The following is a 24,231-nucleotide window of genomic DNA, read 5'->3' on the forward strand; positions in this document are numbered from 1 at the left end:
GCTTAAAAAGTTAACCTCCAAATCAACTATGTATTTTATATGTTTATAATATGCCTATTAGTCCAAAATGCACTTACGTTTCTCGTAGTAAAAATATTCAAGGAAGAGAAATTATCCTTCACATTACACAGCATGATAAAATTACTGAAATAACCGTCAAATATGCTTCGACGAATTTCATACACAGACAATTAGTAACTTTAAGTGCATCTGCCCTATTTATTCACATTTTAATGGTTTTCCAATTTATCAATCTTACAGTTTTTATAAATATATTATGTCTTTTAATATTTTACGGTTACATCTTACTAACATCGGTTCATTTTGGTAGGTAAGTGTATTATTTAAATGTTGACATAACACGACCTCAATTTTTTAGAGAAAGTTATAATAGTGGAGAACTTAGGGTATCAATTTGAAGAACATTATAATTATGGAAGAAGTGTACGGTTTGTTTCTTGGGATAACGTAAAATCAGTTTTCATAAATGAAGTATTATCAAAGGTAAGATTACAATGCTAAACGTCTTCTTCATTCTTTCTAAATTTTAGCAAAGAGTTCTTTATATATTAGCCGTTCTAGTCAGTGATGATACCAAAACTGTAAATAATATTATTCCATTATTTAAGGTAAGTGTGAATAAATATCGATGTGCAAGTCCGAATTTTTCATTGCAGAAAATCATGCCGAGGCTACAATGTTTAGAATTCATATATCGTCATATAGAACATCTCCATAACTGAATTTGTAAACAGTTGTAAATAAACAGCATCGCATTATTATTAACCCTTATTTATTCTTACAACTGATCCATGATTTGAGCAGTAGAACAATTTTTATTTTGATTGTGAATTTTGAGTACAAAAATTTGTTCCTTGATCGAATTTTTTAAATTAGCAACCTGCAACAAAACCTGGTCACATTTTTTAACATCCAAAATCACAAATAGCTACCGTTTTATCATTGAATGCAGTGTAACCATCTATTGGGGGAGTATGTAGTGATGGCATGGGAACTTTTTCGGATGGACTCGACTGGCATATGTTGTCCATTTCCTAAATTGACAATATTAGATCTCTAAAGAAAAACAGTCTACTCACCATCTTTTTGATTTTTTGCTTAATGTACTTCGAAAACAGGTCTTTCAAACCTTCACTGTATTTCCGACGTACCTCCATTGCAATTATTTGGATATCGACCGAATTGTCATTCGTTTCATCTAAAAATATTCCTAGAAAGAGTAAGTTTTTACTTTTTTAGATATCCTACATACCCATCACAAAATGTCTTTCTCAAGTTTTGGTTTTAAATATTAAAACTTAAAAGTAGTGAGATGTGCAATTCCAAACGAACTTTTTGACCAGTTTTTAGTAACATTTTAAATTCCCTAGCTGAATCATTTTTGAAAATTGTCTACACTCAGGACTTTTACTGGGTTTCTTTAACTATTGTGCCTATCCATCCTTTTTTTAAATAAATTCCTTCATGTTTTTTCTTTGCTTCTGTACATAGTGTATTGACTAAACTACTAAAGTTAATTACAGAATGGAACGTAAATTGCCGGATGCAGAACCACAGAATTCTCTCCACTGTGCCATTATTGATTTCCTTTACGTGTTGATTACTTTTTTTCTGTTTCACTGTATGAAGAAAAAGTTAGGGGTGATTTCCTGCACTTACCTTACATCATCTGTGAAAAACTCCGAAAAAACTAACCGAAAGAAGTATAGGTATAGGTTGCGTTCAATAATTGTATTAATTTAATGAATTAAGCCGGATTTACACCCGGTTCTTTAAAATTCAAAAACTAACGATCAAATTCTCTCAGTTCAATGAAGTTACGTTCAATCAAACAGCGTAATATTTAACCCGGTACAAATTCAGGGTGTCCCACGACGAATGCTGGCTATAGACATCTCGAAAAGGAACTTGGGAATATTTCAAAAATAGTCTGAGAGTATATTAATGTCGACACGAAGAGTTTATCTAAAATATTTTCAAGTTAATAGAATTTTCAGTTTTACCGAAAGTTGATGCGAACTTGCTTATTTTGAATAGAGCAGCATATATCATTCTTTTTTAACTTCAAATACTTCTCCAGGATTAAACGTAGATAATGCGATACGCCTACTTTATTGTAGATGTAGGCAATAATAATTTGAGAACATTTTAAGATATGAAGTTTTTTGTTTATACAGGGTGTTCATTTGAAAACTTCCCACCACGGATTTGTTGAAAATCACCGATTAAAGAAAAAACGCCTAGACACGACAAAACGTTTTACCCAAAAAGTACTTCACCCGCTTTTATCCTCTGGCCCTCAGGGTCATTCGCTTAAAAAATTTTAAATGGCACGTGGTATCGAGTAATAGCTTGTTTGAAACGTCTTCCGAAGTCCATATTTTGGTGTTTGATTTTTTTAAATCGGTCGATTCGTTTTCGAGAAAATTAGAAAACTCTTTATTTAATTTATTTAATCAACCTATCTTAATTTGTTCAGATAGAAAACAAAAACAAACGAAAATATCACTTATTTCTTGATATGGGAAAGAAAGAATTTAATTTGTTATCAGTTACCTTTGTGACAATCTTGGGATAGTGAAAATTTATTTATTGATTCAGACGGATTAAAAAAAATCAAACGTCAAAATAAATGACTTCGAAAGACCTTTGAAACAAGTTATTACTCGATACAACTTGTCATTTAAAACTTTTTAGGGAATAACCCTGAGGGACTAAGGGTGAAAGGGGATGAAGTAGTTTTTGGTTAAAAAGTTGTCCCCCTTGACAAATCTTTTGACGTGTCTCAGCGTTTTTTTTTCCTTTAAACAGTGTTTTTCGATAAATCCGTGGTGGGAAGTTTTCAAATGTATAAAGAATCTAGTTAGTACGTATGGAAAAATTAACGAATCTGTAGAAAATCCGAAGAATGCAACAAATCTAAAAATGTTGTTAAAGCCACAGTATATGAACAGTCTGTAGAACATCATTGGAAGAAACTGATGAATCCAAATAGCCTTAAGAGTCTGATGAATCTGTTTGATTCAAAGAAATTGAGAATTCGAAACAACTCCAGATTTCCAGAACCTACAGAATCTTTCGATCTAAAGTTAAAGAATATGGAAAGTTCGAAACAATGGAAGAATCCAAGTAATGTTGAAGAATGTAATGGGATCTGGAAGATTTGAAAAATCTTTAAATTGAATTAGGTCGTAGGGTCTCAAAAAATCAGAAGACTAGAACAAACGGAAAAATCCAACGATTTTTAAGATTAAATGAGACCGAAAAATTTAACGGATCTGATAAACTAGGGATTTCAAACAAGAAATGAATTCAAAGAATCTGGTGGATCTGAAAAATTTGAAGGATCTGAAGAAACGAATAATTGGAAGATAATGGCAAATAAAACCGAAAATAATGACGGATTTCTTCGTCAGTTAACTCATCGAGATTAAATCTTAGATTGCGTTCTGCCCTTATTGCATCCATGTTTATGTATATTTACTACTAATAATTCATCCAATCTCTCAAAATCATCTCATAATGCTATAATTATCAATCATTCTTTCAGTGAAACGGTATGGTACATTTAAAGAAATTTAAATAATGGAGTTATATCCAACTACTTTCAAGGTTGTTTATCTTACTTTATCATTAACCGTTGTAGAGAGTTTGCGACGACAATAACTTCCCTTTAACACGTCAAACAAGTTACCGTATTTGATGACGTCAATTTAGAGTTAGCGTAAGAGTGCGCAACTCTCTAATGTAACAGCATCGCCGTGCCAAAAACTTCCATAAGGTTTGCATTGGCCTATGTTCCCTGTATTGTAAAGTCAATGTGAGACGGACTTTGAATGGCAATCAAAGGTCAAACACGTGCGTGGATACGCGGCTTTAGAGTTACTGTTGGTCTACTATGAGACGGTACGGTAGTCACGGCCACAGCACTCCCGCCGCGGTCGCATGAAAGGTCAGTTGGGATTTATGTTGAGTGTTTGTTTATTTGTACAAAAAGCGTGGTTTGTGCCCTCAAGATACAAATTTGAAAATATGACGTGTGAAATTACAAGCATTGACTGCATAGAGGATTCTGATGTAAAACCCGTTATAGGTACTTTACTTATAATTTTTCTCCCAAAAATTTCTTATCTGTTTCATAGTGAACTTTGAAAATGGAGCACTTAATCCAGGTCAAGAAGATAATTTACTGTGCAGATACTATAAAACCAAAGAGAATCAATTAAAAATAGGTGCAGCAACTAGCAATATGTTGTACAGCGGCAATGTGGAATCCAACCACTTGTATAACACATTTATTGGTATATGCAATAAGAAGAAGACTAAGGTGAGCGGTCACTTCTTTGACTGTTACTAGTCTGAATAAATGTCCATTTAGATACGTTTAATTGCCGCCGATTTTGCCACATTATCACCAAGGTTCGATGAAAGTCGTGAATTGAACAAATCGATTGAGAGATTGCAGAGTACTCATTCACAAATAAACAAAAGTTTTGGATCGAAGCGTGCAAAAAAAAAGACTGAACAACAAGAACGAATGAAAGTAGATATTGAAGCGATAAAGGACCAGTTAGAAAAGACAGTTGCAGGTATTTTGTGGTACCATTCGGTAAATTCAGCATCATTACTAACAGTTCTCAATCATAAAGATTCTTAACACAATAATCACGTATTAGTTTTCTGTTATGTCCCGTATGACTAGAAGGATTTTTTAAAGTGCTCTGCTTAATTTCTCAGGATATACTATATAGTTATCATTATCAGTCACAGCCGAGGTGACAGCATAGTCAATTTTTATTACTTGTGGTTTAACCGGAAATTGCACCTACTTTATTTTTAATAAAGCATCCTGTTAATTTGTGTCACCTGCACTTTGTAAGAGACATATTACCATTGAATTTATAACTATCAGAAGCGCAGGTTAAATGGCAGGATATGTGACTGTTTTCAATAGTTTAAATTACAAGACGTAGATGTCTCTACCATCGAGAAAGATGAATAATAATGTCAGTTTTTTACCTTTGTTAATTATTAAGGATCCTCAGATCCTTTATAGTTTTGTATTGTCGTCCGTCCGTCCGTCCGTCCGTGTGCGCTCTAACTCTTTTTAAAAGTGGCCGATTGTGTTGAAATTTGGTATACGGGTACGTTGGACATTAAGAACGGACGCTATTGATTTTCAGGAAGCTGGTTCAACAGGAACAAAAGTTATACGACTTCGAGTGAATCGGGAACAGGAAAAACTGCGAACTCAATATAATAAAAATTAACATATTTCATTCCCTAGGTCATGTATCGAGTTCGGACTTTCGCTAGATTATTCCCTATGACTCTTAGATGTGTAACAATTCAATATAACTCTTCTCTGTGGTCTCGGTCAAAAGTTTTAGAGCAAAATGTACCCAAAATTATTCTTTACACATGAATTTAGAGTTGTAAAAGCTTTCAAACGCATTATCTTGATGCTGAAAGAGTTGATAACGTGCACGTTTGATAACCGCATGTGTGTGATTCAAAAATGTTAAATTATTTTTCTGAGGCCACATGGATTTTGATCAAAATATGTCAAAATCGTTAATTATGCACCAAGATCGTTGGGAAAAAGACTACGCGCATTATCTCAATGCCCAAGACATGAATTTGATGCATTTTTGGCGACCACGTGGATTTTGATCAAAACATGTCAAAATCGTTATTTATGCACCAAGATCGTTGGGAAAAGACTAGGCGCATTATCTCAATGCCCAAGACATGAATTTGATGCATTTTTGGCGACCACGTGGATTTTGATCAAAACATGTCAAAATCGTTATTTATGCACCAAGAGCGTTGGGAAAAAGACTAAGCGCATTATCTCAATGCCCAAGACATGAATTTGATGAATTTTTGGCGAAAACGTGGATTTTGATCAAAACATGTCAAAATCGTTATTTATGCACCAAGATCGTTGGGAAAAAGATCAAGAGCATTATCTCAATGATCTAAACATGAATTTGATCTATTTTTATGGACCACATGGATTTTGATCAAAACATGTCAAAATCGTTATTTATGCACCAAGATCGTTGGGAAAAAAACCAAGAGCATTATCTCAAAGCCCAAGACATGAATTTGATGCATTTTTGTTAACTATAAAATGTATTTTGTAAGATTAAAATAAATTGTCGTTAAAAGTGATTGTAATACTGAGGATCCTTCGATATTTCGTTGTATCGGTTTATTACAGGAATCTGTAATGAACCCACTATCTCGATTTGTAATTGTTGTATACAGAATTCTAGATACCCAAGAAACGTACTTATAAGGCATTTATGTGGCACACAGGATGTTGAATGACGTAAGATAAACATTCTTCCTTTCATGAATCGTGACCTACTTAACATTCCTTAAGGAAGATTGAATTACATTTGAACAGGAAAGCAAAAAATACGCAGGCATCCTTGATCACTGTAACAGAAATTAAATGTACCTACCTATCGCTATCTATTCTTAATTTTTGTGTGTGTCGGTTAAACCGTTGCCACCGGTTAAACTACCTAAGACAGGGGTCGGCAACCTATTGAAACGGAAGAGCCAAAAATTACAATTTACACAATTTCCCAGTTCTTAAAGAGCCACAAATAATTTTTGATTCAATATTATAGTTTTTGGCTATATACAGGGTCCTGCAACAGTCCGTCGGTTTTTCCTACATACCTGATAGATACCTGGTAAAAATATTGGTGGTTGCGGATCTACAGAAATTATTTTTGAATGTACAGGGTGTTCCATTTTTACGATGTCAATTAATAACTGATCTTTTTAAATAGAACATCGTGAATATTTGGTTGTTTCAATGCCGTTTGTTCAAAGTGCTATAACTATTCTTTTTCAAATGGAACTACCACTATTTTATTTCGCTATTCGCTTTTGTCTTCTCTTAAATGTTTATAAGGGGTGCCCTGTGCTTAAACTCCGCAGTGTTTAGGTTATTCAATATTTTTCACAAAAGTACCTACTCATTAATTAATTACGTGTTTATACATCGGAGTAGGCTGGCTATAATAAAAAAAAACAAAAGAATACCAGAAAGTAAACAAGTGTCAAAAATTAGATAATTATTTGCTGCAAGTATACTTTTGATACAAAATAAGATTAATTAAAAAGGCGAATTTCGAACAAATGAACTAATTTCTTTAGATAAATACGGAGAGCCGCAACTTTATAGGTATCAAAAGAGCCGCAGGTTGCCGACCCCTGATCTAGGATCACACGTCACACCTGGCAATTTTGATACAAAATAAAAAGGTCGTTAACCTCTTTTCTTTTAAATTCTGACGTTTGAAATTTGTTCTCAATGGTTAATCGATAACTTATCGATAATTATCGATTAATAGATAGTCAATCGATAAATTAAAAAAAAATGGTCGACCGGTCAACAAAAAAAGAATTTTTTGCGCATGGGATTTACACAATATATATTCTGACTATAATAAGCAAAAATAAATAAAAAGTGCGATTAAGACATCGAAAATATTTGCTTTTACAAAAGTTACAGCGATTTGATTGAAAGCTTTCAGGGGCGAAAATTAAAGCTGGAATCTTTGTTTTCCCTAAAAAAAAAGAAAAATGGAGGGTGATATTTTTCCGCGGTTACTTAGCAAAGAGGAAAAAAAATCCTGGAACAGTTTTAAGGCAATAGTCCATGGTTTCCCGTTCAGTGTTTCCTGGGAAACCATAGAGCTGAAAATTATGACGAGCTGACAGGATTTGGTTTTGTATCATGGGGTATAGAATGTCTCTAAAGAATAAAGATGCACAGGTTACATTCTCATTTAGATCAATTTAAGGATAATATGGGAGCTTATTTGGAATAAGGACAACACTTTCTCGAGACAATGGAACTTAAGGCACCTTCCCAAGGCCAGGAAGTTGGAAGCATGATGGAAGATCAGATTCAGTTGAACATGACAAAAACAGCAAAACTGTTCCATTTTTAAACATTTAGACTCTAAGATAAACAAATTATAAATGTAGAAACGTTACCATTTAATAAATCATGCCTATGTAAGTAGGATTCTATAGGTATTTTTATTTTTTGGTTTTTTGCATTTTTTTCACACAAAAACAAATACATAACCATTTTTTGTTCTAATTCTTATTTGTGGCTATAGAAGCAATAAAAATAAGGTATATATGTCCCATGCGCAAAAATGCTGTAGATCGGTGTAATTTATCGAAAATGTTAAAGGATTGGTCGATAAACCTATAATTTCCGATAATCTATCGATTAATCTCACAACTAAACTATTAAGATAGATAATTATCGAGAGAATTTTTAACGACATAAACTTTTCAATGTTTAGGTATACCAGTTTACTTCCAACAAAAGCGATGTAAGAGCATTGTTGAGTTGCCATATGATCACAATTCACAACCTACTGCTGTACTCATTTTTGAGGATTATCGTCCACTTGATCACCTTTGATTTCAGACAACTTGAGCATCAAAAGATCCTGTTTTATTTAAATTATCTCTCGCAATATCAATACCAAAAAAACAAAAATGTTAGCGAGTGTACGCATGGATGATGTAATATATCGATTGAGAATATATATCGATGAGATTTATCAAAAGTATCGATAGTTTTCTCTTGATAATTTCCGCTACTTATTTATTAATCGATAAATATCAGAGATAGACAATTTTCGTGGCAATAATAATCGATTATTATCAGCAGCTAACAATCATTATTAATTATTTTCAAAAGTTATCGATAATTATAAAAAGTTATCGATAATTATCAAACGTTATCGATCATTATCGAAAATTAGCCTTACGATTTATCGATAATTGTCGATTATTATCGAAAGTTAACGATAAGTGATTAAAGTTATCGATAATTATCGATAGTTATCAATTAATGATTAATCGATAATTATCAGACTGAACAGACTTATCGATAAATCGATAACAATTTCATTTATCGCTCAGCTCTAGTAGGTATACGAATTCACGTAAACTGGGACCGATTTATTTGTGCACAATGCTGCATGGTTATAAAAAAAGCTGATTCGCGAAATTTAGTTATCAAATGTGAATGTGGAAATGATGTAGCTGCCTGCTTGCAACGGACAATATTTTGCCTTAAAATTTTTTTTGATCGTTTTTTAATAACAAAATCTCCCGCTTTCAGTAAAAATGTGGAACCTGCCTATTTTACTGCCTGTGAATAGAATGTATGAAATTGCATTCCTTCAAGGACAAGGACTGCAAGCTTCGTTCGTCTAAATGTATTATTATTTACATTACAAATTTACGCAATGCTTCTTAAGGGATCTATTTTTAGAACATTCCAATCCTATTTATAAAACCATTCCAATGATAACACAAAAAACATCCGGAGTTCCTGACATCTGACGATTAAAAAGGAAAATATTCGAATGGTCAAAATAAATGGTTTGTAATGCTGCCATCTAATGTCAATGTAACGCTCCACTTTCGATCGCCCACGGACTTTCAAACGATCGAACTGCTCCTAGCGGCGGCCAGTTGGCACATGGTCACAAACTGTTATATGGGATCCGCGCTTCTGATAGTTATAAATTCAATGATATTACTTACATTGGGATAAAAAATGACTCCCACTTTTTTGAGGGAAATTCAGAGGAAGCACCAGGCTAAAAAAAGGCTGAACCGATTAGAACCATATTTGGTACACAACAAGTGTGTCAAAGTAACAAAAAACTGTCAATTTTTGACGTTTTTCCATATTCTGGTTTACCCTTGAGCAAAATTCATATTATTTGACATACTTCGTATATGACTGAAAAAAATTGATATCTTAGGGTTGCATTTTAAATTTCAGATCATGCAGAACTTTTTATGAAGGATAACTTTTTTTCGTACTGCTAATACTAAAAAAGTTGCCGCGAACTGTATAATGTAATTTGAAATATATTTTCAGATGTGGTGGTTAATCCTAGCGAACTGGTCTTGGCAAAGGAAGATGAGGCTGATGGAGAATTTAAACCCAATATTAATAGGCAGGCCGGAACTTTGTCTGAGGTGTACCAAGTCGATGATTTTGTCTCTCCAGGAGTTTTAGAATCCGTTTCTGAACAAGTGGACACAGTTTTAGAAGATAGCAAGGCCGCAGAGTGAGTTATGACAAACTGAGTCCTAGTGTGACATACAAGCTTGTTTTAGTATTACAAGTGATTTTGTTTCAACGCAAATAACGAAAGTTGTGTGTTCCAACCAAGATGATAAAGTTCATACGATACAGTTGTTACTGTATATTGATTGCTTGATTAAATTTATGCGCAAGCAAGCCAAAGAGATAGCAGTTAAAAGTATGAATTTGTGCACTTATTCGAAAGCAGTGCACGAAGATATTTTGAGAAGATACACTATTTCGAAATCTAAATCAAGGTAGGTTTTTGTTCACGCTCGAAATAATAAATGTCGCTTTCTACACTATAGCCAATTTAGGGTCTGCAGGAGGAGCCAGGTGGCTATGTTGTGCACTGGTAGGTGCAATTTATTAGTGGGATCGGATAACATTGAAAACGAGATTGAAAATTATAAAAATATTTCAGTGTTGGCAGTGATTGTGAACTTTTGGATTTGGATACTGTATATGTCAAAAAAAGCCCCAGACCCCAAAAGTTTTGGGCTCCGCAACCCCAGTAATGATGTCATCTACCTAAGTAGGAATCAAGAAACTGATTTTAAGCATTTTTACTAAAAATATGGTCCTTTACGAAGTTAGTCTATCTATGCCTATGCATAGTTTTTTTGATCTTTCGTTTGATGACATCACTAATGGTGGTAAGAGGTTCGGAATTTTGGGGTCTGAGGCGATTTTTGATCTTTGATATATATGCAGAAACTATATTTTTATGCACTACTTACATAGATACGAAAAAATCTACTGTATCCAACATATCTTTTTGAAATAAAACAAAGGGCCCAAAATTAATTTGTCTCAAAATTCACGTTCTTTTCTTTTTTTTTCTCTCAGTTTTATAGTACAATATTGTTTTAGCATGCCAGACAGGTCCGCAGGATCTGCTATTTTTATACAGTTTGTAGCGAGGTTTGTAGTCTATAAAAATGAATATTTGTCTGTATGTCTCCTATGCCTTCCTAAACCGTTCATCTGATTGCAATGAAACTTTGGGGAATGGTTGGACATATGCTCGCGCAGATTTCTGGTTTAGTAAAATACTTGCCGAAATTCCCACGGGAACGGAAACGGGGAAAACGGAATTTTACACCGTACTGTAGAAACTGCGGCAAATAAAGACTTGACATTTAGTACGTAGGTTCCTGTGAAGGGGTAAAGGTGTACTCCGAATGTATTTCCCGAACTTACCACGGGAACGGGAAAAAATGTTATGAAATAACAATAGTTTTAATATTGAGGAGTTTTATGGAATTATAATATGAAGGTACAGTAATTTTAGTTTAGAAAACACAGGTTTTTAATTAATAATGGTGATTCTTTAATTGACTTCAAAAGTGCCCGCTATGCGAAAAATTTAAATCAGCCAATGGGCGTCCAGTTACATTTCGATCAACATATTATAAATTATAACAATTAATTTTCATTGAAATTGAATTGATCGAAAGGTAACTGGATGCACATTGGCTCATTTAAATTTATTCCGTAGCGCGCACTCAGATTTAGGCGCTGTGCGCATCAGCTGACGCTTTATTAGCGTAATCGACGTTGGAAAAAGTTTCACATGGTAATTTTTTCCTCAATTGGTTCAGCTAAAGTGGAACTTACAACCTTAGTGTGGTGTCACACTATGCGTGTTTATCGCTTCCGCTAAAACGAATTCGGTTTGACGGGATGATAATATCACACGTTATTAAATGGTACCAGTCACATATATGCGGTTTCGCCGCACCAGGATGCAACCGCGTCATATGCTGTCAAATCGCATCCATTTTAGCAGGAGCGATAAAAACGCATTGTGTGACACCACACTAAGATGCGGATGCATCCTGTTGGTGCCGCGAAACCGCATATATGTGACTGGTACCATTTAATAACGTGTGACATTTTCATCCCGTCAAACCGCATCCGTTTTAGCGGGAGCGGTAAAACCCACAGTGTGACACCACACTTAGCGGTCATTTTTGGAGATGCATTTTTTTAATATGTTACCCTTTCATTACTGTCGTTCACTGTTCACTTCTCGCGTGAGTTTAAATCAACTGTAGTTGTGATCGATTGCTGAAAGTTCATAAAAAACACGCTAGTGTTTGATCCTCCGCCTTGTATTCAGAGTTGTTACTGCAATTGCATTACTTCCTTATTTCATTTTGAAAAGTGGCTACCCTCATTGACAATAACGAAGTTGTTGCTAAGAGTAAAATCAAGAAGGAACTCACCTCTTTGGTTGCAGTTGGTGCTTCCTAAAGTGGTGTAGTGGGAATTTGCATCGCAGAAAAGAATTGTTTAAATATTCTCTTGGGAAGTCAAGGATAATATTTCTGGTGGAAGTTCGGGGGAATCGAAAGAATCTGTTGTATTCCATCGGATTTGTATAGTTGTACTGCTAGAACAAAAATTCATTAATAATAATAAATTTTTAATTAATTCCATGTACAGTAACAGTGAAAGATACAGTCTCAATCAAATGGGGGCATAGTTGCCCTTTTTTGTGACTAAAAAACGCATTTGAAATTTTGGAAAATACTTTGAAAATAATTGAGATATCAAAAAACTTTCGCTTTCATTTTTCCTAGCTTAAACGGTCGGAAATGGGCGGTTCTCGTTGGCACTTACTACATGCACTTTTTTTAGAAAGTTTGAATCTGTTATCAATTTACAAGAAAGAGTTCAAAATCAAATGTTTTACAGTAGTTTTTCACAAAACATCCACGAGTAACTAGATTTTGCTGAATCAACAAGGCTATAATGGGGATGCATTCAAGTGAATTTCTTTTTTGTCCTCTTATCTCATTCCGTCAAAATTCAACGTGGCGCCCATAAGAAATAAAAAAGTAGTAGCCTCTGTAGTTCCTACATCCAGTGTGTTACAGAAATTTTGATAACAGATTCAGACTCCGAAAAAAGTGCCCATAGAAGGTGCTAACGGGAACCGTCCATTTCCGACCGTTTAAGTTAGGGAAAATGAAATTTGACATTTTTAGTTTTTCGATGATATCTTAGTTATTTTCAAGAATTTCAAATGTGTGTTTTTAGTCATTAAAAGGGGCAACTATGCCTCCATTTAATCTACACTGTATCTCTCACCGTTACAGAGATCACAATGATGAGCCACGAATTTGAACCACCCTGTACAGTTTGAATAAACGATTAAGCGGAGACCTAGGGACTCGGAGGAAGAATTTGCCAAGGTACTACTCACCCTGTACAGTCGATTTTCCATCCAACATCGGCAACCCTGTCAGTGGTGACGCTACTGCTGCTTCAGTCTACTGCATCATAAGGACACACAAGCCCCATTACAGCGACAAGGACAAAGTATATCGGAGGTAACTCACCAAGGTGAAGCAATAAAAAAGAGAAGAGAGAAATAGAGGACCACAAAATAATATTTGACAAAACTCACTGCGTACCACAATACGAGAACAAAACTTAGAAATGTCAAAAAAGAAACAAATCCAAATTGGCATAAGAGAAGAAATCTAGCAAGAAATGCAGAAAAACGACAGACAGACAACATTGTTCTCTATAACATTAAAAAACATGAAAAACAACAAAGAAATACACAAATAAAAACCATGGAAAAAAATATTGAGAAGAGAAAGAAACATTAAATATAAAACTAGAGAGGAAGAAAAACTAGTTAAAATTAAAGAATCAAGACATAAAAACCAATAAGAAACAACAATGTGAATGGAAATGGTGAGAACAGCTAACCTAAAAGTTATTGTCTAATTTTATTAACTTACACTTTTATTAAACTAAGTTCCGAAAAACATTCTTTTGCAATATCTGTCTCTAAAAATTGTGTCGTAATCTGGGTCAATAGTCAAAGTGTAGTAAGCTGTTCCGTTCAAAGTTGTAATGGAATGTACGTCTTCATACAGTGTGATATGTGTGGTGTGGAAACAAAATATATACAGAACAATATCAAGTAACGGAAAACATCGTTAAAGGTCTAAAAGGTCAACAAAGATGTATTTGGTTTTACTTAGCTCCTCAAATCAACCAACAATAAAAAAGTTGCACTTAAATGTGGTCCTAATTATCGGGGAGCAATTAACTATTTCCGTTCGGTAAATAGATTTTAGTTTCTTGGCATAAAGGGTGTCCACAGTACCAAAAGTTCACATTAAATGTTGAGAGCTTTCATATTTTGTATTATTTCACCATTCTTTACATATCACAAAGTTTTAATGGTAACTTGTGACCATTTGTTTTAATGTATTCCCTAAATTTCATAAATAGCATATGATAATTATAATTGGTTTTGTTTACAGATTACGACCTAATTCAATGCGTGATAAATGTCTATGCTCGATACTGATACTTGCTATGATGGTGTGCAGATATGAATTAAACTTGGAAGAAATCGCAAAGGAGCTTAAAATAAGCCTGAAAAGGATACAAGACGTATCTCGAGCTCTCGCGTTTGAAGTAAGCAAAGGGACTGCTATTTTGAAATTACCCTTACCACCACCAGTGAATATGAATAATTCAAAACGGAAAAAGAAATAATTTTCTAACCAGGATTTTTAAGATGTTAAAATAGTAACTATATTTTTATGGCAATAAAATAAACTTAATTTTTCTCGTGAGGTTTGTAATGGGCAATGTTGTGATTTGTAGCTTTTTATTTAAGGTTGGTATTTTTCTAGGATTTGAGAACCAATAGGATACAATTTGCTATATTATAAGCACAGGAGCGTCACGTCATAGAAATGTCACATGATATGACGATAAACATATAGGGAATTTTTCTATAAGGTATACATAGGGGCTATGTATAACTATATCATTGCATGGAATAGATGGGTGTAGGCTAGCAACTCTCCCGATTTTTAATTACTAAACTCTTGAAGGCCGCAAGAATTTTAAAAACAACTCACTTTTCTCACAAGTATTGTTGGTTGCCCATAGCCATCTATTTTTGAAAAGTATACATACCTAAGCCGGTGGTGCAGTGGTTGCGTTGCCGACTGCTATTTGTGGGATTGCCAAATAAGTGGAAGTTCCTCCCATCATTTTGAGGCGAGTTTGATCGCAACCCTTTGATATTGTCTGCATTCTAAAGTATATTTCTGGAATGTGAGCAACTATATTCAGGGGGAGCCTCCACAGCTAAGTGTAAATTTGCCCTCTGGTCACAGAAGTGCGCCCATGGTCAAAGTTAGCATGGTTTTCATTGCTCCAGTGACCCTCAGACAGGCAAAGTCTATTTAGCATGATGTTTCTCAAGTATTTCACTTACCTGGTGAGACTCAGTTGGCATCCTCGAAGAGTGGGCCCATCCAGACCCGCCTTCTTCTTTTCGTCAGTGGAACAACCTATGTCTTGTCTGGGTTAACGGAAACGCCATGGCTATTCTGCACCACCTGTCCAAGAGTCCTATCTATACAGTGAATTTTCCAGTTATGACAATCTATCCGCGTATGCCTGTGCACGCTCCATATTCATTAAGAGTGTGGAGAAGACCGTAGAGCACTAGCCGCCACACCAGTGGAGACAACACTCCACTCTGCGAACATCATCGGGTGACTGAGGAGCTGATCTCTGTTGCCCTGATTGAGGATGTAATGACTCATCAATACCAAAGCCTCGCCAATGGAATCAAATGTTGTTGAATGCAGCTTCAATATCTAGAAATGCTCCCAGGGCTACCCCCTCCAACCTGCACACGAGGCTGTGAAGAGCCCTGCAAGCATGCTGGAATGGGTGTAGTGGTTTAAGGACTAGTATCTCATTCCTTATGTATACATCCACCAGCTTCTTTACTATTTGTAGAAGAAACGATGATAGGCTTATGGGCCTGTGATTATTTTTGGCACAACCGGGCTTAAATAGGTATATAACTTTTAAACCTCTCGCCAGGAAAGATTGCCGGTCACAGAAGACCTGATCCTGGTCTACAATCTGCGTTTTTCTAAAGATGTGAGCAACTTCCGGGATAGGATCGTGCCAATGTTGACTGAAAAGTCTTTTCGTTCAACATTGGCACGATCCTATTCCGGAAGTCGCTCGCATCTTAAAAAAACATAGATTGTAAATTGACACAAGGTGTGCTGTGACCAGTGACCAGCAATCTTTCTCGGCGAGTTATACTTTTACCTTTCTCCAGCTTTCAGGAGTATAGCCCAAAGCCAAGGAGGCTCTAAAGAGCTACAACGAATGCAAGAGCAGCAGTTCCAGACCCTTCCGCAGAAGAGCTGGGATTATCCCGTCTGCTCCCGCACACTTAAATGGGCTGAACGTGCAAGATATAACAAAACACATTTTTATTATTAATTTTTATTTAAATTTTTTTAATTTAAAAAAGATTCTTTGTCCAATTCCATGGCGGCTGGATTCTTTGAATGGCGACTCTGGTTGTTCCCTGAAACAGTAATCAGCATACATACTCAATTCATCTATCGACATAAATGCAAGTCCTAGGGTACAGTGGACTGTCTCTTATAATAAAAGGTTCTTGTATCAGGTATGCGCCTGTCTGCTTTACTGCAAGTTGACTGCCTATTAAACAGGTCGCTCTTCTACTGTGATGCAAATTGCTCTGCAACAAGGTTACCTTTACCTCGTCTATCAAATAATGTAGTATATAGGTTCTCCCTTTCCCTGGTAGTGGCAACGGTTCTGACCCCTTGTTAGGAGCCAAGAACCGCTACACGACCGAAACCAGAAGCTCCTCGACATCTTGACTAATCTTTAGTAAGCTTTATCCCCCGTCAAGGTCAATAGCACAGATTGCTAACATTTTGCATTTCGTGGGTACACCGCCATATAGCGATGGACTGCAAGCGGGATTGAGAAGGGAAAACTAAGATGCAAACTCCCATTACCATTACGCATCTGGCATCTTATTGCTTCATTCAATTTAATTTAATTGGGACCAAGAGAAACGAGTTTTCCCTTCTCTCTCATGTCATGTATCCGCGCTTAGCATTCATAGATATATAAATACATCAGCATTGGCACGCGCAGGCCATCTATATGTCGAGAATAAAATACCGTTTAGGTAAATTTAAGAGCGCCCTCTATTGGGCAGCAGAATAAACATGTTCAGTACAAATACGCTGATGGATTTATATATTAGATGTCGCTGCAAAAAAGAGGCCGATTCTCACAAGTGCTGCCTGCAACTCCGCGACGCGTTGCCGCACGCAAAATGTAACTGTGGTGTGCATTCCCACTATGATGACAAAGAGCAACACCTTCACACACTTAGTTCTGTTTTTGTTTGAGTAATGTCCGGTTACGGTCGCAACATACACAAAAACCGCTCACGAAATGGACCGAAATGTAGTCACCGATACTGTATGTGTGTGTAAACGGCTCCTCACGCTTTACATTTTTTGCAGCGGCCTTTTACGAATAAATCCATAAGCATAATTTTATTGAACATGTTTATATTGGTGCTTTTAAGTATACTATCAAATTATCTTTGATACTACCTAAATAATAAATATTAGTCTCGCCAGGAAAGAATGCCAGTCACAGAACACTTGATACCGGTCTACCATCGTATGTTTTTCATAGTAAACCCCTCGACATATAATAAATGGACTGCGTGTGCCAATGCTAAGCACGGATACTGCAGGTGAGAGAGAAGGGAAAACTAAGAGGGCAAGCTGTCTCTTACAATTACGCATCTCATTGGTTCTCTCAACAGATTCAGCTTGCCCTCTTAGTTTTCCCTTCTCTCTCACCTGCAGTATCCGCGGTTATCATTGACACGCGCAGTCCATTTATTATATGTCGATGAGTAAACCATACGATTATAGACGCATCAGGTGTAATGTGACCGGCATTCTTTCCTGGCGAGACTTATAATAATAATAAACAGTAGGAGCCCAGTCATCATGTTGCATCGAAAATTCATATTACAAGTAGGCAACACACAAAACGCAATTTCCATGTGTTGCATACGCTACAATACAATATTATATATACTCGATGCAACATGGCCGCCGATCTCACCAAGTAACAACCAATCAAAAATTACAGACTATTGTCGCCACTTTCTCTATAAAGTCACTGTATACCTAAATTACCTAAATACAGTGACTTTTATACGAGACAGTGGCGACAGTAGGAGCTGAAAGCTCTACCGAGCCGTCATCTTGCATCAGAAATTCAAATTGGAAGTAGGCAACACACAATACACGTATGACGTATATTACAGGCATGTAGCAGAAACTTGCAACATGGCTGCCAAACTCGACAACCAATCAAAAACCAGGTGCCAACATATGTACGCACTTACAGACGGGAAAAATTTATTCTTTAAAAGTTGCTTAAAATGATCTAAAACGTCAACATTTGATGAAACACAATTTTTTGACTTTGACAATTTTTTTCTCCGTTTTTTAATAATATAACCCGGCCCAATTTTTTGTAGGTTGTACACAGGAAAATAAGGTCTTCCAAATAATAAAATAAAAATTTTAGGTTGCTATTTGAAAAAAAAAAGTTCGATGCCGTTACGGCGCTCCAAAATTTTTTTTCAAAAATCCGGCCCGTTATTTTTCTGTTCGGTATGCCTAAAACATATATACAAAATTTCAACAAAATCCGTCGAGCCGTTTTCTCAGAAAATTGCCAACAAACGTACGTACGTACGTACATACATACAGACGGAAAAAAATTTTTAGCATCCTAGCATGTGCTACGTAGCTATTGCGATAGCCGTTTTTTGAACATTTCAAAATTTCATCAAATGTCGACGTTTTAGACCATTTTAAGCAACTTTGAAAGAATAAAATTTTTTTCCGTCTGTATGTACGTACGTACGTACGTTTGTTGGCAATTTTCTGAGAAAACGGCTCGACGGATTTTGTTGAAATTTTGTTTTAGGCATACCGAACAGAAAAATAACGGGCCGGATTTTTGAAAAGAAATTTTGGAGCGCCGTAACGGCATCGAACTTTTTTTTTCAAATAGCAACCTAAAATTTTTATTCTATTATTTGGAAGACTTTATTTTCCTGTGTACAAAAAATTGGGCCGGGTTATATTATCAAAAAACGGAGAAAAAAATTGTCAAAGTCAAAAAATTGTGTTGCAACTTGCATATGTGCAAAACGCAACGATCTTGTTTCTGAAGCAATTTAAACGAAATTTCTATGGTAAGTCCCTTTAATAAAAGCAAACAAAATTCATGCGCAAAAATCGTGTTGCGCATGCGCAGAAATGCAATTTTCTTATTTGTGGAACATTAGCTTCCTAGCCTGTGCTAGGTAGCTATTGCGATAGCCGTTTTTTGAACATTTCAAAATTTCATCAAATGTCGACGTTTTAGACCATTTTAAGTAACTTTTAAAGAATAAATTTTTCCCGTCTGTAAGTGCGTACATATGTTGGCAATTTTTGGTTTCAGCTAGGAAGCTATTCTGTCAAGAATTTGACACCCGGTATTCTTTAAAAGTTGCTTAAATGGTCTAAAACGTCGACATTTGATGAAATTTTGAAATGTTCAAAAAACGGCTATCGCAATAGCTACCTAGCACATGCTAGGAAGCTAATTAGACACTTTATTGTCGCTACTGTCTCGTATAAGGTCACTGTATACATAAGTACGTATAGTATATTGGTGTTACCTATGAAATACATACGGCCGGTATTATAACCCATAACCCATGTGATTGGAGGTTTTTTCAAAGAATAACATCTTTGCAAAAACATTCAACCGCATGCCTTAACAACATTGTTAACCTGGCAATATAGTTAAGTATGCTTTATAATACCGGTCGATAAAGTTTATACAATTTATATATGTGTCAATAGCGAGGGGTTAAGCTCTCCCCCTTTCCTGGTGCAACTGGAGCACTCGATTCGTAACGTGCGAGCCCCCCGCGTACGCCTGGAAGTTCTGGCTCTAGAGCGCTCGATAGGATGCCCAGACTCTCCCTATGGAAGAACGTCCTCCATATGCTCTGTCCTGAAACCAGAATTTTACTCATCCGGGCGCCTGTATAGACCCATCACCTTAGCTAGCCTATGGACGTGCCTCTGAACTGTCATCCCAACGCGCCATCCCAGGGCCTAATTAAAGGGACGGTTCTCTCCAACTAAGTCCAAGGTCCACGAGTCCTCGCATTCGTCTACAATGACGCCCTACGGATTCCAGGCGGCGGAAGCCTCCCTCACCCTCCAACTCGTCAACAATTGCAGCTTCAATGCAGCCATGATACACTTAGACTGAGTGATGAACACGTCACACCGGAACAATGGTCACCTTGAGCCCAGCCTCAGCGACTCGCCCATAGGTTCGTGATGAATCCACACCTTTGGGTGCCCCAGAACCTCTGGGCTTCTCCGGCTGCCCTAAACCAGAACCTGGAGCGCTGCCTTTCGAACTGGGCTACTTGGTCCCTGACGTCGGGTTGCTCTCCTCAGCCAGTGGTTCACAGTCACGGCCTTAGGCTTTGGCAGATGACTCGCTTAACCAGAGATTTTTTAATCGAGCTTCCTGGCAATCGACTTCTGTGCGCCAGTACCAGTACTATTCTTGGTGGCCCACGGTGCATCAGAGCTATCCTGTCTTTCGAGGAGTCCCTTTAAGACCCCGGCTTATTTGTCTCCTCTGACAAGGAGGCTGGAAAAGGTTTGTTTGGGTTGAAATTGTCCTTATTATTCCCACGAGTAGTGGGGAAATGCGGTCTCACCTGGACAGACCCGCTTGTCCAGGGCTTGACTGCCAGCCTCTTCCTGAAGGAAAGGAGCGATCACTCGAAGGTCGCCCCGTATCCGAACGGCACCGTCATCGACGCTGTACACCAATGTCACGCAGTTCTCGGCACTGTCCCTAACACCGTGACTTGGGAGGTTTTACAACGCGACGCCTTCGTGACTACCAGTCTGGGTTTTAACTCCTACAAGCCACTCATAATCGTCACTACCCACACCGCAACACGAGTCACTTTACGTTCATTCAGGTGTGTACGTGTGGGCCGGTGGGCGTCCTATCCGCCACATGTTATTAGGATCAGAATACTTATGTCCATCTATACCTAAGAACCAAAACAAGAACAGTATACAGGGTGGTGACTTGCGTAACGCATCATAGGGATTTCAATGTAAAATTCATAACATGCGATTATTGGCTCCCCAAATTATTTTGGAGCAAAAATTTATTAAGGTTTTTTGTAGAAAAAAATTTTTTACGTCAATCAACCGTATTAGATTTCAATTTTTTGCAGAATAAAGACGGAAAATTGGAAAAATAAAACCGCCATCTTTTTCAATAATCTGTGATGCCATGGAATGTCTGCTATAAAACAAATCAAATTCTATCAAAAGATATATTTAGAACAACGAATTCAACATAAAGAAAGACCAAATTACTAAAAACGGTTTTCTAATATAACAATTTACAATAAATGTTCGAATAAGTCACCATTAACTGCAAGACAGTAATCAAGTCGATCATAAAATCCATTTCGAAGTGCTTCTAATTGCTAACTGGATATCTTTTTGTTTTAGAAAATTCCATATGGCATCGCAGATTATTAAAAAAGATGCGGGTTTTATTTTTCCAATTTTCCGTCTTTATATGAAAAAGATTGAAAACTAATACGGTTGATTAGCGTAAAAAATTTTTTTCTACATAAAGCTTTAATACATCTTTGCTGTAAAATAATTTGGGGAGCCAATAATCGCATGATATGAATTTTACATTGAAATCCCTATGATGCGTTACGCAAGTCACCACCCTGTATAATGAAAATAATGGATTAGCAGTATATTCAAAGAATATCGCATTTATCATCAATCCGTTGTCCGATCGTCCTATTCGCCAGTTTTCTGGAAGCTTGGGAAAACCCTTTCTCTAATCAGTCATCACGTACCTTATTGGCATATGACACGCTTCGGTTTTACTTTGTACGCACTCACCTCAGAAGGCCTCGATTTTGAGACAAAGTTCAACACCCAAGGTGATGACCTTGACCCAGCATCGAAGACCATGGCCTTGGACCAAAGCCCAAGTTCCACACAGATCCATAACGTTGAGACATTCCGGGAGAATGACCTGGGGAATCCCACGGCCACGACCTTGGGAATACCCAGAACAGTGACGTAACCGGGGAATATCCCAAGATCATGCCCCAGTCCGGGAGGTATTTAGGCAGAACGTACCACATATTGGGCTCTAAATAAACGAATTTGATTGGTTGGCGCTAAAATATTGTTTTGGCCGTCACGGGTCAAACCTTTTGTCGACTGAGAGCACGCGTTTCGAATATTGGCCCCTAGCACACATTTCTTATCCTAATTTTCCGTAATGATGAAACGACATGTGAGCAACACCGAGGCATTGCGCCATACCATCTATGGCATGTGCGCAGCGAGCCACAAGATTTGGATCGGGTTGAGGCATCACACCGCACCGAATGAGGCTGTTCGGCGCGGCTCGTGCGGCATCGGCTTGCCTCATGCGCGTTGGTGTTCAGATGTGTACTCGCATTTAATATGGGCGTTGTATTGAGGCAGCGAAACGGTCAATAATAACAATAATAATAATTTATTGCATAATTATTTACCTAATTGAAAAAAACAAAAATATAATTTTAAAAAAGGTACAACTATGGCAATAGACAAGACGTACGTGCGATTGGCCAGCGACGTGCAAAACATACAATGGGCGCGGTCAGCGACAGTCAGCGGACAACAGCGACAAATCATAAGTAAGCATCAGAAATTCCCGCCGAGTAAATTGCACACAGCTGCTGACAAAAAGGTGGTTATTAGCACAACCGTACAGCGGATTTGCTGCGTGACAAACTTAGCCGCTGCGGTCCGCTGACTGCCGCTGACCACGCCCAATCTTTTAGCGCCAACCAATTAAATTCTTTTAAGGGATCGAGGGAGACAAGGTGCCTCACTTCTACTGAAAAATTATGGACTCAACGCGGATCTGTCCGTCATACAAATCCGCCGTACATATCCGCGTGTGAATAGCTCCTTTAGCGGGCCGGTAATTCTTTGTTAGCATTTTTCAAATACTGATGGCTAGTCGACGAAACTCTAAAGTAAAAACCAGCCTGAAGGTTTGGAATGTCTGAACTCTGAATCTAGGCTACGTAGTAAATGCAATCTGTGCCTAAACACAAACCTTAAAAATATTACTTAAAGTTAAAAAAAAATACCGTTCATTAAATGCTAATGCTAATATAGTGTATTTCGTTGCAAATTTTACAAATAGAGAATGTTAATTGTCAGTAGTAATAATAGTATTGGATAAAATAAATCTAATTTATGGTCTCGTGTCGCCATTTATTGCAATAAACCAGAGTAGCGACCGTTTTCCTAAATAATATCCATTGGCACAATTATCTACGTAGTCTTATTAAGCGCGCAGTTTCGTACCTACGTTTGGAAAGGTTAATATTCCGTTGTAATCCCTGCATGGCCTCTGTAAATCATCTATTAGATGATATCGATTTAACTAACGTCGCGTATTAGAAAAAGTAGTAAAAGTGCTATAAAATTGAAGTTCTGTAATCGCCGACGAAATAAATAAGCGATTTTACGAAGCGAACTAAAAGTATTGCAATAAATCCGTGCAGGGCTTTAGTAACCGATATGCCGACCAAAATGAGGAAGAAAAGTAATGGTATAGATATGTGAAATAAAATTTGCTTAAATAAATTATACTTTCCTAATTTATTGACCTTTTTTTTATTATAATATGCAAATGAGTGCAGAAATAATATCTATATGCAAATTATTTTGACTACGAAGTGACGGTTGTGGTTGTGTAGTTGCACCGCCTTGCTTTATGTTCTATTTTTATGTTTATCCTGTGTGTCATTTGCATCTCGCCTTTATGAGTCACGCATTATTCAGTCTTAAAGCTCATACTAGACGGACTAGCAAGTAGGTTTCGATGAATCAGAGCAGTTGCTGAAAGCGATTCAACGATTGACCGTAGGCAACATAATGCAAATTTGTACGCTACCGACTATTATAGTATTGGCGGTCTGTACCGAGACACATTAAAACTGTCTATGAACCTGTTGTGCGATAAAATTGTCTATAAAGTACGGT

The 24,231-nt window shown here is 36.8% G+C and overlaps 3 protein-coding genes across 6 annotated transcripts; 2 read left to right on the forward strand and 1 right to left on the reverse strand.

The window, feature by feature from the left end:
• LOC116181821 (phosphatidylinositol N-acetylglucosaminyltransferase subunit H-like) lies at window positions 1-782 on the forward strand. 2 transcript variants are annotated; one of them, XR_004147347.1, is made up of 4 exons: window positions 1-331; window positions 380-504; window positions 552-629; window positions 678-782. XR_004147347.1 is itself a non-coding variant. In XM_031502247.1 (4 exons), exons 1-4 carry the CDS (start codon window positions 51-53, stop codon window positions 741-743), a joined length of 546 nt encoding a protein of 181 aa, XP_031358107.1. In that variant the 5' UTR covers window positions 1-50; the 3' UTR covers window positions 744-782. The 2 variants fall into 2 exon arrangements, 1 of the variants encoding a protein (XP_031358107.1); XM_031502247.1 differs by having other exon boundaries at window positions 1-327.
• LOC116181822 lies at window positions 777-1,791 on the reverse strand. Of its 3 annotated transcripts, none has more exons than XM_031502249.1 (4): window positions 1,681-1,791; window positions 1,101-1,219; window positions 954-1,055; window positions 777-901 (listed from the first exon to the last, which is right to left on the reverse strand). In XM_031502249.1, exons 2-4 carry the CDS (start codon window positions 1,176-1,178, stop codon window positions 800-802), a joined length of 282 nt encoding a protein of 93 aa, XP_031358109.1. In that variant the 5' UTR covers window positions 1,179-1,219; window positions 1,681-1,791; the 3' UTR covers window positions 777-799. The 3 variants fall into 3 exon arrangements, with proteins under 3 accessions (XP_031358109.1, XP_031358110.1, XP_031358108.1); XM_031502250.1 differs by having other exon boundaries at window positions 1,101-1,231; window positions 1,681-1,742; XM_031502248.1 differs by lacking the exon at window positions 1,681-1,791 and adding an exon at window positions 1,274-1,661.
• Window positions 1,792-3,942: 2,151 nt separating this feature from the next.
• On the forward strand, window positions 3,943-14,787 carry LOC116181820. Its single transcript, XM_031502246.1, has 6 exons — window positions 3,943-4,114; window positions 4,164-4,348; window positions 4,400-4,610; window positions 9,968-10,160; window positions 10,210-10,434; window positions 14,470-14,787. Exons 1-6 carry the CDS (start codon window positions 3,967-3,969, stop codon window positions 14,705-14,707), a joined length of 1,200 nt encoding a protein of 399 aa, XP_031358106.1. The 5' UTR covers window positions 3,943-3,966; the 3' UTR covers window positions 14,708-14,787.
• The last annotated feature ends 9,444 nt before the right edge of the window (window positions 14,788-24,231 follow it).

Source organism: Photinus pyralis, unplaced genomic scaffold (genome assembly GCF_008802855.1).
Source record: "Photinus pyralis isolate 1611_PpyrPB1 unplaced genomic scaffold, Ppyr1.3 Ppyr1.4_unclustered_Scaffold2346, whole genome shotgun sequence".
Classification (NCBI taxonomy): domain Eukaryota; kingdom Metazoa; phylum Arthropoda; class Insecta; order Coleoptera; family Lampyridae; genus Photinus; species Photinus pyralis.